The 20,474-nt window shown below is 50.9% G+C and overlaps 9 protein-coding genes across 9 annotated transcripts; 3 read left to right on the forward strand and 6 right to left on the reverse strand.

Moving 5' to 3' along the window:
* Positions 1 to 376: 376 nt before the first annotated feature.
* Positions 377 to 1,086, reverse strand: APUU_80830A (uncharacterized protein; the record flags this gene model as incomplete). Its single annotated transcript, XM_041697154.1, has 4 exons — positions 377 to 527; positions 596 to 718; positions 781 to 884; positions 940 to 1,086. The coding sequence occupies 4 exons, from the start codon at positions 1,084 to 1,086 to the stop codon at positions 377 to 379; spliced, it is 525 nt and encodes a 174-aa protein (XP_041562713.1).
* Positions 1,087 to 2,594: 1,508 nt separating this feature from the next.
* On the reverse strand, positions 2,595 to 5,084 carry ARP5 (actin-related protein ARP5; the record flags this gene model as incomplete). The annotated part of the gene is made up of 5 exons (XM_041697155.1): positions 2,595 to 2,627; positions 2,681 to 3,457; positions 3,506 to 4,446; positions 4,503 to 4,823; positions 4,889 to 5,084. The coding sequence occupies 5 exons, from the start codon at positions 5,082 to 5,084 to the stop codon at positions 2,595 to 2,597; spliced, it is 2,268 nt and encodes a 755-aa protein (XP_041562714.1).
* A 441-nt stretch (positions 5,085 to 5,525) lies between these two features.
* Positions 5,526 to 5,964, reverse strand: DAD4 (DASH complex subunit DAD4; the record flags this gene model as incomplete). The annotated part of the gene is made up of 5 exons (XM_041697156.1): positions 5,526 to 5,554; positions 5,606 to 5,690; positions 5,743 to 5,787; positions 5,840 to 5,896; positions 5,962 to 5,964. 5 exons carry the CDS (start codon positions 5,962 to 5,964, stop codon positions 5,526 to 5,528), a joined length of 219 nt encoding a protein of 72 aa, XP_041562715.1.
* Positions 5,965 to 6,325: 361 nt separating this feature from the next.
* Positions 6,326 to 6,886, forward strand: APUU_80833S (uncharacterized protein; the record flags this gene model as incomplete). Its single annotated transcript, XM_041697158.1, has 1 exon — positions 6,326 to 6,886. The coding sequence occupies one exon, from the start codon at positions 6,326 to 6,328 to the stop codon at positions 6,884 to 6,886; it is 561 nt and encodes a 186-aa protein (XP_041562716.1).
* A 94-nt stretch (positions 6,887 to 6,980) lies between these two features.
* Positions 6,981 to 7,337, reverse strand: APUU_80834A (uncharacterized protein; the record flags this gene model as incomplete). The annotated part of the gene is made up of 1 exon (XM_041697159.1): positions 6,981 to 7,337. The coding sequence occupies one exon, from the start codon at positions 7,335 to 7,337 to the stop codon at positions 6,981 to 6,983; it is 357 nt and encodes a 118-aa protein (XP_041562717.1).
* A 660-nt stretch (positions 7,338 to 7,997) lies between these two features.
* Positions 7,998 to 8,741, forward strand: GOT1 (Got1 family protein; the record flags this gene model as incomplete). The annotated part of the gene is made up of 5 exons (XM_041697160.1): positions 7,998 to 8,028; positions 8,120 to 8,146; positions 8,246 to 8,294; positions 8,356 to 8,371; positions 8,445 to 8,741. The coding sequence occupies 5 exons, from the start codon at positions 7,998 to 8,000 to the stop codon at positions 8,739 to 8,741; spliced, it is 420 nt and encodes a 139-aa protein (XP_041562718.1).
* A 634-nt stretch (positions 8,742 to 9,375) lies between these two features.
* pfy1 (profilin) lies at positions 9,376 to 10,086 on the reverse strand (the record flags this gene model as incomplete). Its single annotated transcript, XM_041697161.1, has 5 exons — positions 9,376 to 9,507; positions 9,587 to 9,721; positions 9,810 to 9,894; positions 9,974 to 9,989; positions 10,059 to 10,086. The coding sequence occupies 5 exons, from the start codon at positions 10,084 to 10,086 to the stop codon at positions 9,376 to 9,378; spliced, it is 396 nt and encodes a 131-aa protein (XP_041562719.1).
* A 2,015-nt stretch (positions 10,087 to 12,101) lies between these two features.
* On the forward strand, positions 12,102 to 13,808 carry APUU_80837S (uncharacterized protein; the record flags this gene model as incomplete). Its single annotated transcript, XM_041697162.1, has 2 exons — positions 12,102 to 12,935; positions 12,993 to 13,808. The coding sequence occupies 2 exons, from the start codon at positions 12,102 to 12,104 to the stop codon at positions 13,806 to 13,808; spliced, it is 1,650 nt and encodes a 549-aa protein (XP_041562720.1).
* A 344-nt stretch (positions 13,809 to 14,152) lies between these two features.
* APUU_80838A (RNA helicase SLH1) lies at positions 14,153 to 20,212 on the reverse strand (the record flags this gene model as incomplete). The annotated part of the gene is made up of 1 exon (XM_041697163.1): positions 14,153 to 20,212. One exon carries the CDS (start codon positions 20,210 to 20,212, stop codon positions 14,153 to 14,155), a length of 6,060 nt encoding a protein of 2,019 aa, XP_041562721.1.
* Positions 20,213 to 20,474: the final 262 nt, after the last annotated feature.

Raw genomic sequence — 20,474 nt, forward strand, 5'->3', positions numbered from 1 at the left:
ACGATAATTGGTATATCAAAACATTGAAAGCCATCAAAGCCTCACTATCTTCAAAGATTCAGCGAAAATCAAAAGAACAAATACAAAGTCCATGACCAGACAATCAAACACCCCACTACCATTACTATCCATCAAAAACAACATTACAGCTATTGTGAACGGGACAGAGAAGCGAGTAGATAAATGCACTGCCCTGAACCGGCGATATATATAGGTATCCAATAAGCAAAAAAAAAAACATTAGTCGTCGTTGTCCATCACGTCAGCACGGTACGGTATAGTTACCGAGAGGAGCAATAGCTCATCACTGGCATGGCGTGAAATCCTCACCCCAGCTTGCTCACGGTCAGCGGTATGCCTTTTTTCCCTTATTGTTTTAAGGGACGGCGGTGGTAGGGCCGTCGTGGCCGTTATGAGGAGCAGTGGCAGCGCCATGGGCATGCTTCTCCGCAATTGGGTTGGTGTTCTCGCGACGGTAGGACCACAGGGACCAAAGCTCGAGGAGAAGGCCGAAGAATGTGAAAATACTAATGGATGTTAGGTTGGGGATTATGAATTGGGATTGAATAGTGGAAGGTGGGATAGAATGACGTACAAGGCGAGGAAGATGAATGCTTCATTGGCTCTCTTGCGTCCGCAACTAACGAAAGGGGGTGAATTGAGGAAACAGTTGTTTTTGTTGTAGTCTTGGGCAGCGAAGATGAAGGAAGTCAGCCAGCTTGGCATTGTTAGCACGTTTTCGAGATTCTAGGGTAGGGCTCCGGGGGGCACAGGGCATACAGGTAGGAGAAGATCACGTCTATGAGGAAAACGAATCGGCTGAGCATGTTAGGCATGAAGGGCGAGATGAAGGCCGGTAGGAAGAAGACGATCGAAAGGGCAGCCTGCATTAGGTTAGTATTAGGCTTACGGGGAGATGGAAAGCTTTTTAGCACGTACAATGACTTCCTGGTAGATTATATGCCCGCCACGAGGGCCCCTGTGGATGAAGTAGGAAGTAATTCCCAGTACGATAACCGTGCTCACCCATTGTATAGCACGGACGATGAGCAATGCCGGTCGAGCAAGAGCCTGGCGCGATGCCATGTTGACGGTATTTGAAATAAATTGGGTTAAAAAGAGAGTTATAGTTCTCGGGCTAAGTTGCGCTCAATATAGATGAGAGGGATGGGTGAAAGCAAAACAACCTTCTGGGACTGGGCAGCACAAAGCTTTATATCTCAGGGTGCATTAGACAAATATCATTGCATCAGACTCGTCCAGTCTCGGTCATCCCACGGAACAGCTATCTAGGCAGGATTTGCGTCAGGATGCTTTGACCGTGCCGACAGCTGCAGGAGACCCACGTCGGGATAGACCTGCCATCATCCAGAACTCGACATCCCTTTCAACTTTCGAGCGTTAGCTCGGAGCTAAAGCTGGAATGAGGTACTACAGCGGTTGTTCCGGACGGAGACAGGGCTATTTCCATGGCATTCCATCCCATGTCTGCGTCATGATAGATGATGGAGACCGGATAGAACGGTCGAGATAAATGCCAAGGGGTGCGGATGGACCAACAGCGGCCGTAGGAGCCGGAACAAGGAAAACTAATTGGCCTATCGTGAGCAGGGTCAAGCACCGACGGACCAGTGGGTGGCGTGGTTGTGTGACATGGGGGATCTTCAAAGAGGGGCATGCAGGGCTACAGTTTTGTTGTCATGGAGGTTCTGCAGAAGACAATGGGCTATTATGGAGACCAAGCCATTATGCGGATCGCATGACTTCCGGAATGCGCGGAGCCATGGGTCCATCCCCTCAACGGCCGGTATATAACGGCATTGTTTAGATAACGATATGGTAATAATATAACAACGAGATGGCACCCCGGTGCCCAGATGGGGGGATTCGAGATCCGACTGAGCCGAGCCGAAACCACGCAACTGGCGGCGATTGGAGTTCGCCCTCCGATCATCATCACATCAGTCGTACAGCAGTCCAGGCCGGATCGCCACCCACCGCTCCTCGCACGGAGAGCTCTGGAGGGCATTTTTGAGAAATGAACGGGAGTGAGCCGTGGAAGAGAGTTGAAAGAGGAAAGACTACCAAGAGAGGAGGAGGGCGGCCCACAAGGCTGAAGATCCACCAGTCCAGACCCGTGACGTCGTCCGTCACCTGCTCGACAGCGACAGAGTTGGACTAAGAGGAAAGGGGATAGAAAGATGAAGATGAAATACCTGCTTTGGCTCCTGGACTATGGAAACGCAGTCTCCTTGCTTGCCGCGCAAAGGCAAGGATAGATCAAGATGAGACACAAAAGAACCATGACATCTAGGACCTCTGTGCATGCAGTGATCGCTTGGAAGAAAGACTTCACTGCTATAGTAGATCTAGGAATAGGAACAAAGTTTGTACATCCCTTCATTCCTCAGCTGCTGTCAGAACTCAAATCCAGCGAACCTCTGGGGTCGGAAACAGAATAATATAGTTATTTTAGGTAGATGTCTCAGCAGGATGCAAGGATAACAAAGTAAAAATATGCCGCGTCTAATTAATCAACACAACTTGACTGCCTGACTCCCGACTCCAAGCTACGCCCTGTGCTTCCTTAGCCCTCACCACGAAGTAACGTTGCCCAAATCGTGTTCCTGTGCATCAAGTTAGAAGGTTCAGTAGTAGCAAGTGGAGAACAGTAACTTACCTTGAGATATTCGCTGCCCTTTTCCAGGTACTCCTCGCGTGAAATGGATGACTTGGCCAGCGCCGATCCAGAAGCCCATTGCGCTGCTCCCTTCCAGGCGTCAAGAATAGGATCCGTCGCACGACGTACGCCCAGCTGAGCATCGAGAGGAAGGAAAGCTCGGAAGTCGTTCTGGAATCGTTCATCAAAGTTCTGGAAGAGGGTATTGCCACCGGTAAGGAACACATCGCGTAGCAATTTCGACTGCTCCTCCGGGTTCGGGTATCGTTGGTTTACAATATCCGCAGCGATCTCGACCAAGCCCGCCTGGTCTATTCCGGCAATTGACGGCTTGAAAACCACTTCCGGTACTCGAATTCGTTCGACGTTCAGATGTATTTGGTGGGCCTCGCGTTGGCTCTCTGGGTCGAAAGCCCACGGGCCGCGCAGGAACACATGGATTAAGCTCTTCGTCCAGTCAGACTGGGCTGCGAGCGTGTGGTTTTCCGTGAACTCCGGGTCGTATTCCAGCAGCTCTTTCTCGACGTTGTCGAGCATTCCGCCGAAGTCTTCCTCCTCTTCATCGTCGCTTGCCTCTCCCGTGGCCACCGTTCGGTAGACACCCCAGTCTTCGTCGTTGGCTCCGAAATCGTCATCATCTCCTCCCCTTCGTCGCTTCTTCGGGCCGTCCGCTGCGAGGTTGGCGAGGGTCTTCATGCGCATCTGACTGGCTAATGACTTGCGGTTGCCAAGATCAGCCTTCAAGCGGTCCCGTTCCTTGATTCTTTGAAGAAGGTTCTGGTAATTTGTTAGCTTGAGTTCTGTAGAATGACGAAATCAACTTACCTGGCGCTGCACTCTCCGTTCAGAGATCCAGCTTTCGAAGTTATTCTCACGCTTTTCCCGGTCAAGCCGGATTTCCTCGTCCCTGCGGGCTTGTTCCCGCTCTTTCTCTTCCTTTGCTCGTTGTCTGGCGTCCACGTTGGACTTCATCAGACGTTGATGGCGCTTCTCCTTTAGACCAGCCTCATCTAATTCCTCATCGGGGACTTCTAGCAGTGGGAATGTGGTCTCCTCCTGCGCCTCTTCAGTCTCCTCATTGCCGAGATCCTTGTTCCTTGACCTCTTGATAGCACGCTCGAGATCCCGGATCAGCCGGTCCAGATGCGCCTCATCCTTTAGATCCTCGGCATCCAAGATTCGAACTTTCTCCTTCTTTGTTTCTGATTGGAGACCACGCTGCAGGTCCTTGTAGTATTCTAGTTCCTGCTCCTTCTTCATCAACTTCTCCAGTCTCATCTTAGCGGCCTGCTCTTGTAACCGTCGGCCGCTCTCCTTTTTCCTCTCCGCAATACGTGCAAGCTCCTCCTCTGTCTTCTCCGGTACGATATGCTCCGTGAAAGGGTATTGAATGACATGGTCTCGATCTTCCAGGCCCGTCCAGTCCAAGTACCCACTCAGTTCCTGGTCGTAGTCTTTGGAAACGTAGCAGTGGTTATGCACAAGATCTTCCATCTGATTATCCGTCATCTTCCCAGGAAATGTCGGGTATTTCAGTCGCATAAGTTTTAGGAGGTATTCCGAAGCGTGCATCCCGCCAAAATTCAAACGCGAACAGTTGGAAAGCATTGCCTTCGAATTGAGGACTGGGATAACGTGCGTGGAGGTATGCGACGAAGAAACAACCAGACCATCCGTTCCGCGATTATACCTGTAGGAGAACAGCGAATCGATTCCGTACGCGACCGACGGGGCGGAGTAGCATTCGAACAGGATCTCATTCATCACTATAAACATCAGTGTCGGCTTTGCAAACCTGGTTATGGCATGGGATTGCTCTTACTCCTCCTTGGGTAATTCGGGTTCGCAATGGGCTCCGTCATGACAATGGGCCTGTCAACACCTCCATTGGCCCCGTCGATACCAAGTTTGATGAACAGGTAGTCCAACACGCCCTCCGTTACGTCCCAGTTGCCCACCACACTGGTTCCAGGATCGAACGCGTAACGGAGCTGGCCGCGCGTAGTCGCATCGATGTAGGCATCATGTCCGATGAATTGGCAGGCCTTGTTCAGTTTTCGGTCCCGGTATCGGCTCATCACAGGGGGTATTACGAATCGGGGGCTCTTGTCGAACGACCAGCCGGCTTTTACGAGGTGAGAGCCTAGAGAATGATAACGATTAGTTATTAACTATAGATGGGTGTGCTATTGATCAGATTCTACTGACCATTGTCAATGACGATAGCGCTCGTATCGGGCTTGGATTTGCTCTGTTCGTAGCCCTCAGTCTGCGGGGGCTGGTAGCCCTTGAAAGGACGCTCGTGGACGTCAAAGATCTTGGGAGGCGGCTTGACGGCGCCCTTCTCCGTTGAATTGATTGAGGACCGAGCAGGCAGAATCGACTGCACCGATGTAATGGCCATGGTGCGAGACGTTGGTCAAACGGGGATCTTTTAGTAGGAGCTTTCGAGCGAGAGCGATCACCGCATCGCTGCCCGTCGCGTGCGGCAGCGGAGTAAGGTGGTTCTATATTTTCGATGAGAGAGGGTTGTGCGATCGATATATAAGTCGGTCAGGAGGGGGAGGTGGTTTGCGGTGATAATGGGATGGCGGATGAAATCCCCAGCTCCGGCGCGGTGGAAAGTCTGGGCCAGTGGCCACCGCCGGCATTGTATTGCCAAGACTCGTGTCACTATCCCGACAATGCAGCTATAGAGCCGAACACAAAGAAATCCACGGTATTTTTCTACAAATTACGGGACAGGAAAATTTGCATTTAACCGTCTTCTTGATGGCTACAAAAACAAGTTCATTGGTATCTATGGTTGCTGCATTATCATCAAAGGCGTCGACTAGAGTATATCTCATGATGGGTCCTTCAAGTTTTCCGTGGCTATTGGTATTAATTAGGTCGCTGGATACCTCAACGAGATGGAAAACATACCCTCCAAGTGGAATAGCACGTTTGATTGATAGTTCTTGAACATTTGCGCGACAAGCTCGACATTCATGTTCTGGATGTTGACCTCCTAAGAATAGTGTTAGGGACAGAGATAGCGGTGTGTTATCAGATAAGCATACCTGCAGGCTTTTATTCATGACCATGACAGCCTCGTTCAGCTTTTCCTAAGTGGCTGTCAGTGCAATCTGCAAACCAGAACTAACGTGGGGAACATACGACGTTGTTGATAATCCGAGATAAAAGAAGAGCTTGCTGATGCTCGTGTGGGCTTTCCTGTATTCCTCCGGTATTAGTATACAGCAGGAATAAACTGAAAAAGTTTACATCGCCATGCTTACCATTTTTTGCGTGGTAATCGCTGGGTTGTTGTTGATGGAGGCGGATGTTTGTTGTTGTAATTGATAATGCGGAACGGTCACATGACCTGTGTCGGCTTAGAGCATTTGGGTCAGGCCCGGCCATCGAGCAGACTGCCCGATTCAAAGCCATTCACTGGAAGGACCTTGTCATTCTTCCAAAACGGTTCCGCATATACATTCTGCCCGCATATCATCGAATCGAATTGCGACCTCTCTATCATCATATCCCTCGCTCCCCGCGCCAAGATACCTGGAATCTCCCAACTCCTGCACCTACAGTTGAATCGCATTAACTTCGCCATATCCATCGCTTTCGTGCTCAACGACTATCAATCCTCTCAGGATGGCTCCTCCCACCCCCGCCGAAAGCGAAGCTCATCAGCGACTCCTGGACTCGCTCGACATAGCGGCCGTTCCGCGTCCCTTCCGAAGCCAGACCTGGAAACCTTCTCAGCGACGAAACAAGAACGTCAAGCAGCTTCTCTCCGACAGCTCTAGAAGGGAGGCTTCCTCAATGGCCACCCAGGCAAACTCCGGCGCGACTACCCCTGGAGCTTCCGCCACCACAGATGGGAGCCAGACCCCTGCCGAGGGCGTCCAGCGCGGAGCAAACATCGCTCAGGCCGCACAGAGCCTCCAAACACTTGTTCTAGAGAAGAATGCACGCGCTGCGTTCTCCTCCGGTCCCACCGTAACCTACACAAACATTGAATCTGCTCCTTCGCTTCACGCGTCGCAGCAACGACCATATTGTGACATTACTGGACTGCCGGCTGCCTACACAGACCCAAAGACCCGGCTGAGGTATCATGATAAGGAGGTTTTCGGCGTTGTTAGGACACTTGGGCAAGGCGTGCCTGAGAATTACCTGGAGCTTAGGGCTGCACACGTTGTTCTGAAATAAGGGCGACAAACTCTACATCAAGCAACGTTCGTACGATTAAAATAGACATCAGAGGCAAGGTGAGATCTCCCATTGAACTGTCATTATGGTCTAGCTAACATTCATGGATCCTAGAAGCTACTTTCTCCGACACGAGGATATATGTACGACCAACCAAGTCAAGCTCTTCCACCCACCATGCCCCTTTCGAGACAGGCTCAAGAAAGCGCTCCGGCTTATTTGTGATCTTGTATATTATACGATTTGATCTTCGCCTTGTGCTCGAAGCACTCGACTCATACCGACGCTCCATGAACGGAACATCAGTTACAGCATCCGAAGATGCTGTTGCCGCGGCGTATAGGCTGGACAACCAGCCTTGGGATTGGGGAAGGAAGAAGAGTCGACCCCTCGTATTGAAACGGGATTTCGATGGCAATTCCGAAACCGGCCAACCCATAACGCAGTTCATGGTTCATTGGGGTTGTATCTAGCTTGGCTTCTTGATGCCGCAATTCCGAAATTGAATTTCACCATTATGAGAACCCTTCATGTCGTATCCTTGGGATGTAAATTGCTTGCAGTGGATTGCTCCATTATGCAATCGTAGAAGCAAATATTCAATGGTGCGTAAATGCGTGTCCGGACGCGAAGCGGAGATTGATTGAAGAGCGTTGAAGAGGTTTTCCGCCCGAGTTGGAATGTTGTGCGGCATTGAAGAAGGACAGACCGCCTTCCTGGTACACATTAGCTCCTGAATGCCAAGATACAAACATGGCAGAACTTTTGGACGCTTCGTCGCAATCGCAGTGATTGTTGATCAAGAGCCTCGAAAATCTGGCCAAAACCCTCTGCCAGACCTCCGTCGACGGTGGCATAGTACTATCCCGACCCCAACTGGCGACCAAGTACCCGCTGTACTCTCCAAGTATGTGGTAGTCTAGCCATGATCACCCCCCCCCAATACCCGCTCCTTATCAGCGCGGATTGCTAACCTTCCACAAACAAAATTCAGGACTCGCCGCTCCCTGCTTGAACCGTCTTGCGGTCATCGCGCACCTACAACCTTTCCGAATTCGCGCCCCGCGTCGTATAATCTTCGTTCACCTAATATCCTTGAACAACCGCCAAGATGCCGTCCGTGTGGATGACAGATAACCAAAGTAAGAGTGGCTACCACCCGGGTTTCTTCATGCGGCTCCCCAACGCCGTCGTTTGAACGCTTTCATGCTAATGACTGACTCTACTGACCAGAAATTGGGGTCATATTCTGCTCCGGTGGTACGTTTGACCATCCCCTCAGTCTCTTAAGAACCGCCGCGGTTGCAGTGCGCCGTGCTATATAATCTCCTCGGACCACTAACAGTTGCGCCGTTATAGGAGGCCTATTCTTATTCGGCGGAGTGCTCATGTTCTTCGATCGATCATTGTACGTATACTCGGCGCCCTCAATTCCATTATGTGCATATTCACTAATCCCGCCTCTTTAGACTCGCCATGGGAAACGTACGTCCAACCCAATTCCTCGCATAAACCCTACCATCCCTCCATACATCTAACAAAACTTTTCGCAAACCAGATCCTCTTCCTGATCGGCCTAACGCTAATAATCGGATTTGAAAAAACCCTCGCGTTCTTCTCGCGCCGCCAAAAGCTCAAAGGCACTGCCGGATTCGCCCTCGGCATCATTCTGATCCTATTCCGGTGGCCCCTAACCGGGTTTCTGATTGAGCTTTACGGCCTCTTCATTCTTTTTGGCGACTTTTTGGTCACGATTGGCCAGTTCGCTGGGAATATCCCTGTTGTTGGACCCTTCATCCAGCGAGTTTTGGAGACCCTCGCGGGTGGGAGGAGGAATGCTGAGTTGCCGGTTTAGTATGCCTAGTAACTATGCAATTTTCTTTTGTGTATGAGGCGGCCAGGTTCCAGGATTTATTTCAGGCCCATTGGGTTGAGAAGGGCCATGTCAAAACTGTGTTTGGGCATGGTGCTTGCCTAACAATGTCACTGGCGGTCTGTCTGCTACTAACTAGATTTGGAAGGCGAAAAGGGTCTTTCAATAATGTCTATATTACTACGATTACGTACTATTAGATACACTATAATGACTGCGGTATGCTGGGATATGAGGTCTCAGTGCACTGCCTAATATCATGAGATAGGAATGAATGCTAGACAAGCTGAACGAACGTACAGAGTGCATAAAAGCAAATGCGAGTGAAGAAACTCCATAGAAGCCAAAACGCTCAGACAGTATTGGTCATGATGCTGATTAGTGTGGTTCTACCACTAGAAACTCATAACAGAGGTTAGAGCATCCACAGTGATCAATATCCATCAGGATTCATTCTGTACTAGAAGAGTACATATTGCACATATTTACGGGTTTGCAAGATGCTGAAGATAGAAGAGAGTAGAAGACGTAAGAAAGCACCACCATCGTGATTTACATTAGGCAAACATATTGTCTGTCTGATCCCATGACTAGCCCACATGCAACAGCGCAACGCTTATTTGGCACCGTTGATGTAGTCAGCAACGCCCTCAATGGCAGTAGCGGCGTTGGTGGTCTGGACGGCCTCGGTGTGGTGGCCGACCATAATGCAGGAGGCAGTCCGGACAATGACAGCGCCCTCCTTGCCCTAGAAGTTGAAATTCATCAGTATTTGTGCACTGTGAATGATTGCCCCAGGACTAAGTTAAATGGAACGCGAGACGTACCTTCTTGCCATAAAGACTACGGTCATCAGCCTTGATGGCGAGGAACTTCTCTCCACCAATTGTGAAGCCGTGCTGCATGGCGTAGCTGCTGTCACCAAAAGCAGATCCAATTCCCTGGATTTCTTGGGGGGTGATCTGTATTCGTCGTTAGCAACGGGTTTCCCGGAGAATATTCGGCCGACCGGAGGGAGACCGAATGAGCGGTGGACAGGGTCAAGAGTACCGAGAAGCCAGCGGATGAAGCCTCGACGCCAGAGAAGTCAGGGCTGAGGATGGCGGCTTTGTCAAATTGGCCGGATCCCATCAAACTGCGAATGTCAGAATCAATGCGGAGGTCGCGGGGGCTCCAATATTGGTTGAGGCGGGGTAATGACGGAGGCACGGTACCTGGAATCGACATATCCTGGACAGCAGATACAAGTTAGCTACAGCCAGTTCAATAAAGAACATACAACAATAGTGCAGGGCTTACCTTGCCAGATAGCAGAGTGTGCACCCATGGTAACGGTTGGATAAACAAGTAGCGGGGAAGTGGGAAAGGGGGAACTGTTGAGGATGCGCCTGGGAGGTGACGGCGAGCGGGTTGAGTAGAGACAGTAGGAGGATTCAGGGGAACAAAGGAAGATCGTCCAGCGACAAGGCCGTTGAAGTTATTATTCGTCGGGGGAGAGAGAAGAAGAGAGATGTCGGTGGGCAGCAGAAAGCAGAAAGAAGGTCAGGTAAGGTGGGGTGGGGTTGTGCTGGCTCGCGGCCTGAGGCAGAGCTGCCTGCCCCGCCATTTCTTTTCATGTTCGCTGCATCTCTCCCGTCATTCTTCATCCATCCGGCATCAGATATGGCGTCTTGCCCTCTGCCCAGGAACGGGTTCGGTTTCTGTTCTGCCTACTTGTTTTATTTTTGGACGTATCCGGGTATTGTTACCAGCTGTTGCTGCCTGCATATCACGGTCTTTACATTAGTATTATTGTCATTGGATCCCGAGGTTACCACACGAATGATCCCAATATGCTCTGCAGGAGGCTCTGCAAACAGTAGTACACCAACCAAATGTCCCAAGTCATGCTCCGATCGCAGCTCATAACACCAGGGAATATCCCCAGTATAATACGGATCCCGTCCAGGGCCTTTCACAGTGAACTTCTTCTGAAGCAATTAGTTTCACGGCAGAACCTCATTAAGGATGAACTTGTGCTTCAAGTAAACTTCATTATGGACGCCAGCCCAGCTCGTTCCAGGGCTCCTTCTTGTATTGTAGATACCTGGGTAGCTCAATGTTCAACATCAATACAGCATATATTCCTTGGATAGCTACTGTGTGTCCTGTAGACACGGGACGGCACGTGTTGCCCTTGACAGGTGGAGATCATTCTTATCCCTTTCGAGGACCCGTGGCTGTTCCTGCATCGCAGCACCGACTCGCGAGCTGCGACTCAACTTGATTCCTCGGGCTGTCGTCGTGACTACCGCTTCCGATGTATCTCGCATGCCCATTCGTCAGGGTAGAAGGCATTGAGCTCTTCTCTTCTCCTTAGTTTGGCCTACCCCTTAGGTGCTCGCTCGTCCAAACGCTGTCTCTGTAAGGGCACCCAAAAATACCCACCGAGTTCACCGCTGTTTCTGCAGGCTCGAAAGTATTGTTGCAACTTGCACGAGCCTTTTGTCGGATCATGGCCGACGATTGATTCACGAGGGGGCGATGGGCGATAAGCATGGGATTGACGGTCCAGACTCCAGAACACCACCAGATCTTTGTGAAGACCCGTCTCGGCGGCCCACCGCTGGCGAACATCACTTCAAAATAATTCGAAAATCAGACGGTGAACAGGCGAATCTGTGCTCGTGCATCTCAACTTGTTTGGGATATCAATCTCCGATGCTCCAAGTTCGCAACCTCCATTGGTCGGGCGGGCCCAGTTTCAGCTTACTCTGAAACCAATGATTGACCAAATCCTCTCACGCCGACTGCTTGAGATTAGCGCACCCACCAAGGAAGCATCTGCTTGGTTTCTCGCCCATGATGATAATTTCAATTCCACGCAACCACTGTGCTTCCTCTTATGCCTTAATATTAGCCGCACAAGCGGCTGTCAACAGATCAACTATGACTGGTCGGTCCCCTTAATTCAGACCGACATGCTGACCTGGCTTGGGCGGCAGCGACAATCTATCTCTATCACTCCTGTTGGCCAGTCCTTCGTGACCCTGCGCTAACCAACCGCTGGCTGTCTCACTTGGGATCTGAGATGTGAGACTTTGCAAGGCCCACTAGATCCCTGACACGGAGGGGTTGTGCGTTATGGCCCTTTTAATATCATGAGCCGCTGTTTCCCTCCTTTTCGTAGACGGGGTTTGCTTCATCTTTTTCGACACTTCAGTTCGCACCCTGGTCTTCTGGAAGACTGTCCATTCCTTATATAGTCATTACTTTCCTTTTTTTTTCAGCAATTTTGCTTCATACATAGTCAATTCTTTTAATCGAACTTTGCCCAATTTGACGGAACAAGTCTAGCGAAACATGGCCCGAGGGATGTTAGGGAAACCACGCTCGCCGCCACAGACGCAGGGTATTTCCCAGCCGCGGTTGAGATATACAGATGCACTGCCGAGAAGTGACCTGCGGGACATTGACCGCGGCGTCAGTTACAGCCGCCCAATCCACCAGCCCGTCAAAGGCGCGCAATACTCCAACACATCACAGGGACGCGATATAAGCAGAGCCACGAATGCTCCTCCCTCCGGCTTCGATTTCCACCTTACTGCACCTCCAAATGAACCATTGCGTACGTCGGATACGCCCCTTGGAGTGGATGAGGCGATGATTGGCATTGCCCTAGGAAGCCCGCGGTTGTTGGAACCACGTAACATGCCATCTCAAAAACAACGACTCCCACCACCGACACCTCCGGACGATGAGAGTCCTCCTTCGGCGTTACAGCGGAAGTCGAGCAAATGGAGGAAGATTGGGGGCCTGTTCAAAGCAAAGAACGCCCTTGCTTCGAACGCAAACACCACTAAACCATTTTACCAGGTTCGCGCTCCGAACGACAATCCGCAGCAGGGTTCTACTCATTCGGTAGACTACAAGTCTCGGCGGAGGCCTGGTACCAAGACTGGGCCTATTGAGAATACAGAAGTATGGCCGTGTCTTGTTTCGGAAAATGAAGCTTTAGCTCACAAGCAAGACTCCTCCAAGCCGAAAGTTCCTGGGTCGTTTCTCCAGGTTGAAATCCCGCAAGTAGAAATGGAAAGGTACAGCGTGATGTTTGGTGGTCTTCTAAACAACAATCGGCCCTCGCTGTTGGATAGACGAAGCAAGACACTAGACAATGTGACCATTCCTGGTAGAGGGGTGAGTGTCCTGTTCCTATTCGATATTCAACCATGCACCTCTTCTCATGCTCCCTAGTCACCTCCCCCGCTGGGCCCGCCGCAACGACGAGCCACCTCCCCAGCACCCTCAAGATCCCCCAATTTTACCCTGTTCCCGACAATGCCATCTAGTAAAGCTTCGAAAGTTCTAGGGACCCAGAACCTACCCCAAGCTCCAAATTATTTACGCAGACCTCAGACGTCTCCGGAAGACGCACCTCACAAAAGGCTATCAGACGAAAAGAACCAACGCACACTCACACCAGACAACCGATCTCAAACGCAAGCATCCCACCGGCCGCAGGCCTCCGTCACATCGTTTCTCTCTGCGACCTCAATCGGGTCCGACGATGAACCATTGCTCATCCACAAAGTCGAACCAGTCCGCACCTACGCCGGTATGAAAGAACCAAACTGGGATATCATCAACCGCAAAGCAACCTCCGACAACCCAAAGGAACTCACTGTCAACACACGAGAACTCCGCTCGGACTCAAATAGCACCACCGGCTCAATCGGCACAGCCAAATCCTCCCCGATCTTGTCGCCATTAGTCTCCTCTCGCCCCGTCGTATCACCCTCAGCCAACGAGACCGCCCTCTTTCCCCCACCACGGACAACATCCCGACGTGAAAATGTATCAATTCCAACGATTGAAGTCTCCGTTGCGCGCTCCGTCTCCGTGTCAAAGGGCAAAAAGCAGGTTATTGTCCCGGTTAAGCCGAGGGCCAATCAGTGGAACTCTAGCAACGAGAGACTCGTCGCGAGGCAGGCCAAAACGCCGACGGTTACGAATCCGCAATACGGCCATAGGCCGGGCCTTTCGCAGGACGTGCGTATTGAGACGGCATGAACAGGGACTTACTTTGTTGTTTTCTGGTTGTTTGTTTGGTTGGCTCTAAGGTGTTGCGTCCATACCCATTGCATATTTCTTTTTTTTTTTCTCGTTTCTCAGTTCAAAGCGCAGGGCGTACGTAGAGCGGGCATCTGTTGAACGTCCTTATATCTTTATTTTCAGTACATACATCTTTTTTAACGGGAGATGTCTTCTTGCTTCGAGGCTGGATACTCAAGACAGTGTGTTTTTTCTATTCTATCAATCAAATATGATCTTTCTATTCTATATGATACTGTCTCATCAAACGAGACCACAAAAGATTGAGACAGTTCGCTGAACACCTAGTTCCATTCGAGGTATCACTCTTTCGCCGGAACACTCGACTCGGAAACAACCTGTCTCTGGCTCTCAACCTCCGTGCCTTTACCACTACCACCAATCCCACCAAGAACCTCAACACCGGAAACAACCCACTCCATTCCCGGATAAGAGTCACTAATCACCCGCACATTGACAGCTGCGGGGACAGGGAGGCCCTTGGGGAACTTCACTGTGGAGTTTGTCGTAACGGGACCGTGTCCTCGGCCCTTGCCATTGTTCTTGTTCGGGCCCTTCCAGTTTCCTTTGCCGCTGTCCCGGGTTGCGCTGTTGTTATTTCCCATGGGCCATGAAACGCGCTTGAGACCCACAAGATCCCCATCCAGGCCATCTGATTTGGCTGCGCAAACGAGTAAGAAGAATCCCTCTGTTTGGGGCTTCGGGAATCGCGGCGCGTAAATCCTGAAGTCTGGGTTTGTGGGGTTGTTTTTGCGTGTTAGGGTGACAGTTATTCCCCGTTCGGAGGTTTGGGGAATCGCGACTGCGAGGCGGGGGAGCTGGGTGGTCGCTTTTGTAAATTGGGCTTGTGTCGGGCCTGGGAGGTGCACCTTCCCGGGAAGAGAGGAGATTGCGCCATGTGGAAGGGAGGTTAGGGCTGTTAGAGAGGTGGGGAGTGATTGGATTTTTTCGGTGGTGTTGGTGGATGGTTCGATGCCTGGGAGGATAGAGAGGGGGTGGTCCTCTGGCCATCGCGCGGATTTAATGCACTGCAGCAGGTTTATGAATGTGCGGCACGCAGCTGTGTAGCCTAGTTCGGCCATTGCGTCAATTGAAGCCTGGATAATACGGATACTCTGGTCGAGGACGGAAGTTTGGTCTCCGACATAATCAGAGATGGGAAGATCAATGCGCGACATATAAGCTTGGAGGAGAAGGAAGGCCTTGACATGAGGATCCCACATCGGGAGGTCGCCCATCGGTTCGACGGAGAGGGGCAGATTGCGCGAGAGTTCGGCGTTGATGAGGTCTTCGTTGTGACGAACAGGGAGTTCGTCGAACTCAGTAGCGGAGCACATCCAGCTGAGCACATCATGGAAGGTTGGCGCAGGCTTTGCGTGGGAGAGCAGGTAACGAATTGTTTTGTGTGCAAGGTAGTAGTAACTCATGATTTTTCCGAATGGAGTTGCATCGACCTCGCCGGTAGCCGAGTCGAAAATGATACAGCTGGACTCCGATAACTCGCCGAGTGACTTATCGACAAGGTCAATCATGAAATCCTGTGCTAACGACTGTGCTTCAAGGGAGTTGTGCTGGTCTGCTGAAATCTCAAGGCCATAGTACGATGGGTTCTTATGCAAACGTCGGAAGAAGAACGTCCAAGTAAGATAGTCCAGGGCGTCTTGCTTAGTGGTCATGGTCCCAGCAGATACTTCGGCGCCCAAGTGGTTATCCAAAACCTTGTGCAGTGTCGACTCAACAGGGAAGCCAGTATGCAGGAAGTGTTTATAGAATGCTTTCTTCGAGTCTTGCGTGAAGATACGCGCAATACCAGATGAATCGAACTGAGGGCGCCCAGCACGACCCAACATTTGCAAAACATCCGTCAGGTCCATATCCCTGTATCCTTCAATTTTCGCGTCAAAGAATTGGGTTCCTTTGACGACAACAAGATGTGCAGGAAGGTTAACACCCCAAGCGAGAGTGCTAGTGGCTACAAGGATCTGAATCTTGTTATTCGCGAAGAGTTCTTCCGCCAATTGTCGGTCAGACTCTACCAAACCGGCATGGTGAAGACCGATACCAAAGGACAGCGCCTCACGCAAAGCCTCATCCTTGACCCGTTCGAGGTTCAGCTGTAGATCATCCTCTGACATACGAACAAAGCGACGCGGGTTATCCTCCATTCCACAGAAATTGATCAAGTCCTTGGCGGTCAAGCGAGTCTGTCTACGAGAAGCGACAAATACAATCACAGGCTTCTCGGGTGAGTGGTTCTTGATGGCAAGGAAGGTTGGCCGATTCATCGACTGCATGAGCGGACAGAATCCACGTTGTTCCGGGAATCCGTCAATGAAAATCTCTAGAGGAACAGGCCGCACGGAGTGCCGGAAATTGTACAGTCCTTCCTTGACTCCTAACCAGTTGGCAAGATCCGATGCATTTGCGCAAGCCGTCGACATACCCATTAGTCGAACTGAGCCTTTCGACCGCGAAGCGATATAGTTCATACGTGACACGATGATCTCGAGAATAGGTCCACGGTCACCGCCAAGCAGGTGAATCTCGTCGATGATAACTAGGCTCACCTTCCGAACATAATCTCTGGTTTGCCAGCTACGCGAGATACCGTCCCACTTTTCTGGAGTGGTGATGATAATATCTGCGTCACGGATTGTCCGTGTGTCAGGTGTGTTGTCACCAGTCAATTCAACCAGTTTCAATCCCATGGGCGCCGTGACTCGCTTTCCCCAGTCCATAACACGCTCGCGAACAAGCGCTTTCATAGGTGCAATGTATACCACCTTGGATCCAGGCCGCTCTCTGAAAGCCCACCACATGGCCAACTCCGCAGCAACCGTCTTTCCACTACCTGTTGGTGATCCAAGTAGCACGTTTGCTGGCGTATGATAAAGAACGTGGAAGAGCTGGGTCTGCATTGGGTTGAAGTACTGAAAGCGCTGTCCGTAAAGTTCTTCAAGAATTGGGTTATTCAAAGCAGATACAGGGAGAGGCTGTAGATCCAGAAGGTCCGTATAGACACTCTCGGTGTCCGGGCGAATCAGGTGCTGGAATGATATTGGGGTAACCGTCTCCGCTCCCAGCCAACGATCAGATATGGCTCGAACATATATTTGGCTGGGCAGGGGATCCGAAAGTGGAATGGTAAAGTTCAGTTCGTGTTCATCATAGAGCTTCTTCCTGCTCAGAATGAAATATTCGTGGTGATAGATCTCCGATGTCTCTGAGTTCTCAACCCAAACCCAGTAAGACTCGGATGCGCCATGGTGTCGATCATTCCAAGTGAATTCGGGATAGAGGTTTAAGCGAACTCGCAAAACATCGCGATTCAGTGGTGCAATCTCGGCCTCAACACTAAGAGTCGGGAAATTATCCAACAGCTTTCCCAGTGTCTTTCCCATCTTAGTGTTGTGGACAAGTTCGCCAAGTTCTGCGGTTTCCATGTCCCTCATTGATTCGACCGATGATGACGGTAATCTCTCATCCAGGTTCCTCAAAATTGGCTGCGGCAGGTCGAATTGACGGAAAGGGTGATCGAAAGGCCACATCTGCTTTTCGATGGACTTGCACATGGAAAGGAGTACCTGACATTGATATCCCCAGTGCCGGTTCAAGGCAATCATGAACAAAGCGCGACAGATACGTGCCGCGTTCTGGGCGACATATCCCGTGTCGGAGACCAACGCAAAATCCTCAAGTCTAGCACGGGAAATGTAGGACTGGAGTAGAATGTTAGTCTTGGCATGTGCAGAATCATTTCCACCTTCCACTTCAGTCTGGACTGCTTCCTCGCGAAGTCTAGTGAGCTCTTTCGACTCACTATCGCGAGATTGGATGTTGTCGAATTCACCACTCATACTAATCATTCGCAAAACGTCCGCCTCGCCAGATCGGGGCCGCATCAGCTCGTTGAAAATCTCAATACTTGTCTGCAGGACGTAGTATTGACTTGCAATCCGCCCAACATCTTTAGCTCGGAGTTCTTCCGTTTTCTCGTTGTAGATGATCATCTGACTCTTTTGCAGGACGAGGGCTGCCTGGATGATTAGCTGGCGACGCCTCTGGACCAGCATAGGGTCGTCTATCATTTCAGCATAGTCGATACCATAGTTTCGAGGCTCCCGTTTCATGCGAACAAATAGATAGGAATATCCCAGCCATTGCACTGCTTCCGGAATGGACGTGACTGTTCCGAGCGAGATTTCGGCATTCAAGTTGTCCACAAGTCGGCCAGAAAAGCGAGATTCAATCGGCTGCTGCGAAGTAACCGCAGAGAGATAATGGTTCAGCTTGTCATGAGTTGTACAGATGAATCCAATACCTGTATCCTGGAACTGGGGACGACCAGCACGACCAAAAATCTGCATGACATCCAATATACCAAGGTCGACGAATTTACCCTCCTGGGGATTGTACAGTTGAGTTCCCTTGATAACGACTGCCGCTGCCGGGAGGTTAACACCCCAAGCAAGGGTAGCTGTACAACAGAGGACCTTGATGAGCCCCTCCGAGAACATACGCTCCATGAGGTTTCGGTCACTTCGGCTCATTCCAGCATGATGGGTACCGAATCCACTAGAAAATAAGTCACGAAGTTCGCGAGCGCGCGCATGCTTCATATCCCGAAGAGCGTTAGAATAGTTTTCGTGTTCGTGGCAGCTGAAGAGCGCCTCGCATCCATCTTGGACAGCCATTTGCTTCATCATCCGAGCTGTCAACACTGTGTCTTTGCGCGAGTGCACGAACACCATGACCTGATGGCCTCGTTCAAGCATGTCCCGGACCTTCTCAAAAGCAACAGTATCGATATTCTCGCGAGATTGTTTAGAGCCCGGCTTCCCTTTGACGCCAATAAAATGCTGTTCGAGAGGTACTGGTCGGAAAGACGAATCAAAAAAGAAAAGTCCCGCCATCTTGTTGACCTTGAGGAAATCGGCAACATCGACATAGTTTGGAAGTGTTGCTGACAGACCGACGATGCGAATAAGCGATTGGGTGCTTTCGACCTGCCTCTGAGTACGAGCCACCAATGACTCGATGACCGCACCACGCTCATCGTGAAGCATATGAACCTCATCAATAATCAACAAGCGGACCTTTTGCACAAGCTCTGTGTCTCCTGTGCTCTTGCGGGTCACCACGTCCCATTTTTCAGGGGTGGTTACGATGATCTGGGTTTCCATGATCTCCCGCTTCGTCAACTGCATGTCACCAGTCAGCTCACGAACTTTTATTCCGAGCCACGCAAGACGTTTTCCGAGCTTTTCAGTGACTTCTGCTGCGAGGGCTTTCATGGGAGCCACATAGACAATCTTGAAGTCGTCCACTAGAACCGAGAACTCAGTTGCATCGGGCTCTTCCACCGGATTGGGAACCGTATTCTTTCCAACAGCATTCAAAATCGTAAGCATAGCAGCGTCCGTCTTACCCGCACCAGTGGGTGCGCAAATGAGCATGTTCTCACTCGTCTTGTAGGCAACATCATACAGTAAGCTCTGCATTCTGTTCAACGTCTTATACCCCTTGAAGGTACCTTGACAAAGGCCATCCAAAGACGAAATCGGAACCAGCTTCTGCTGTTGTCCAAGTGTGCCAACTTTCGAAGCTGGAACTTCGACCTCGGTATACTTCGGTTCGTCAACCTGCCTACTCCCTAGCGGCAGCCCGTAACTCTTCCCATTTAAGGCAAGCACATTCCTGGAGTCATGCGATTTGAAAACATGCGGGTATTTCGGTTCCTGTCGAGCCTGTTCCGGCAGCAAAGCCGCGTTCTTATGCTGGTAATCCTGGTGTCGGAGAGCCTGCTCCCTCTCAGCCCTTGTCTGCAATGTCCCCGCCGCCAATCCGTCTGTCTGCGCCTGTGTCTTCCTCGGTCCAGCGTCCAGGCTCCCGAGTATCTCCTTCCGGTGCGTGATCAACTCGATTACAAAATCCAGATCGTCAAACCCCACGATCTCAGCCAGCGACATCTGCAGCTCATCGTCGCCACTATCCGTAGCTAGCGCAGCAATGAGTTGTTGTGTCGTGTCGTTCGCATCCATCCCGGGTTGTTGGTAGGCGAGTAATTGGCATCTCTGCTGCAGCCATGTTTGATCGTACAGCTCGGAAGAGGGAGGAGGGGAGGGTAGATCGTCGATTTCGTCTAGTCCGCTGGTGGACTCGTCGTCGGAGCTGATTAGATCCCAGACATCGTCAACTGTTCCGGCAGACGAGGAATTCTCGTCGAGATCGAGGTCAAGGTCGCTGCCGTACGCGAGCTGATCGTTGGCGGGGTTTTTCGTGAGGTTCAGGTCTGCGATGGCCTGGCGCATGGCGGCCAGTTGAGCCAGCCACTGCGACTCGATAGAGCCAGCTCCGTTCATGTTTAGGGATGTTGTGAATTTCTAAATCAAATAGCGTGTCCCGTCGGAGGGAAAGAAGAGGGGTGATGAGTGAGGAATGGAGAGGAACAGCGAAATCGTCAGGGCGGTACACTAGCCCGGTAGTAACTTATGTTGTGTATGACACAACACGAATGTTTAATATGGGGTTGCTCACAAACTGCATTCAAGGAACTGCAGAGCCTTATTTAATGTCCTTTGCCTATTTTTACTGTTTACGTTGAAAGTCGGGGTCCATTATGGA

Source organism: Aspergillus puulaauensis, chromosome 8 (genome assembly GCF_016861865.1).
Source record: "Aspergillus puulaauensis MK2 DNA, chromosome 8, nearly complete sequence".
Taxonomy (NCBI): Eukaryota; Fungi; Ascomycota; class Eurotiomycetes; order Eurotiales; family Aspergillaceae; genus Aspergillus; species Aspergillus puulaauensis.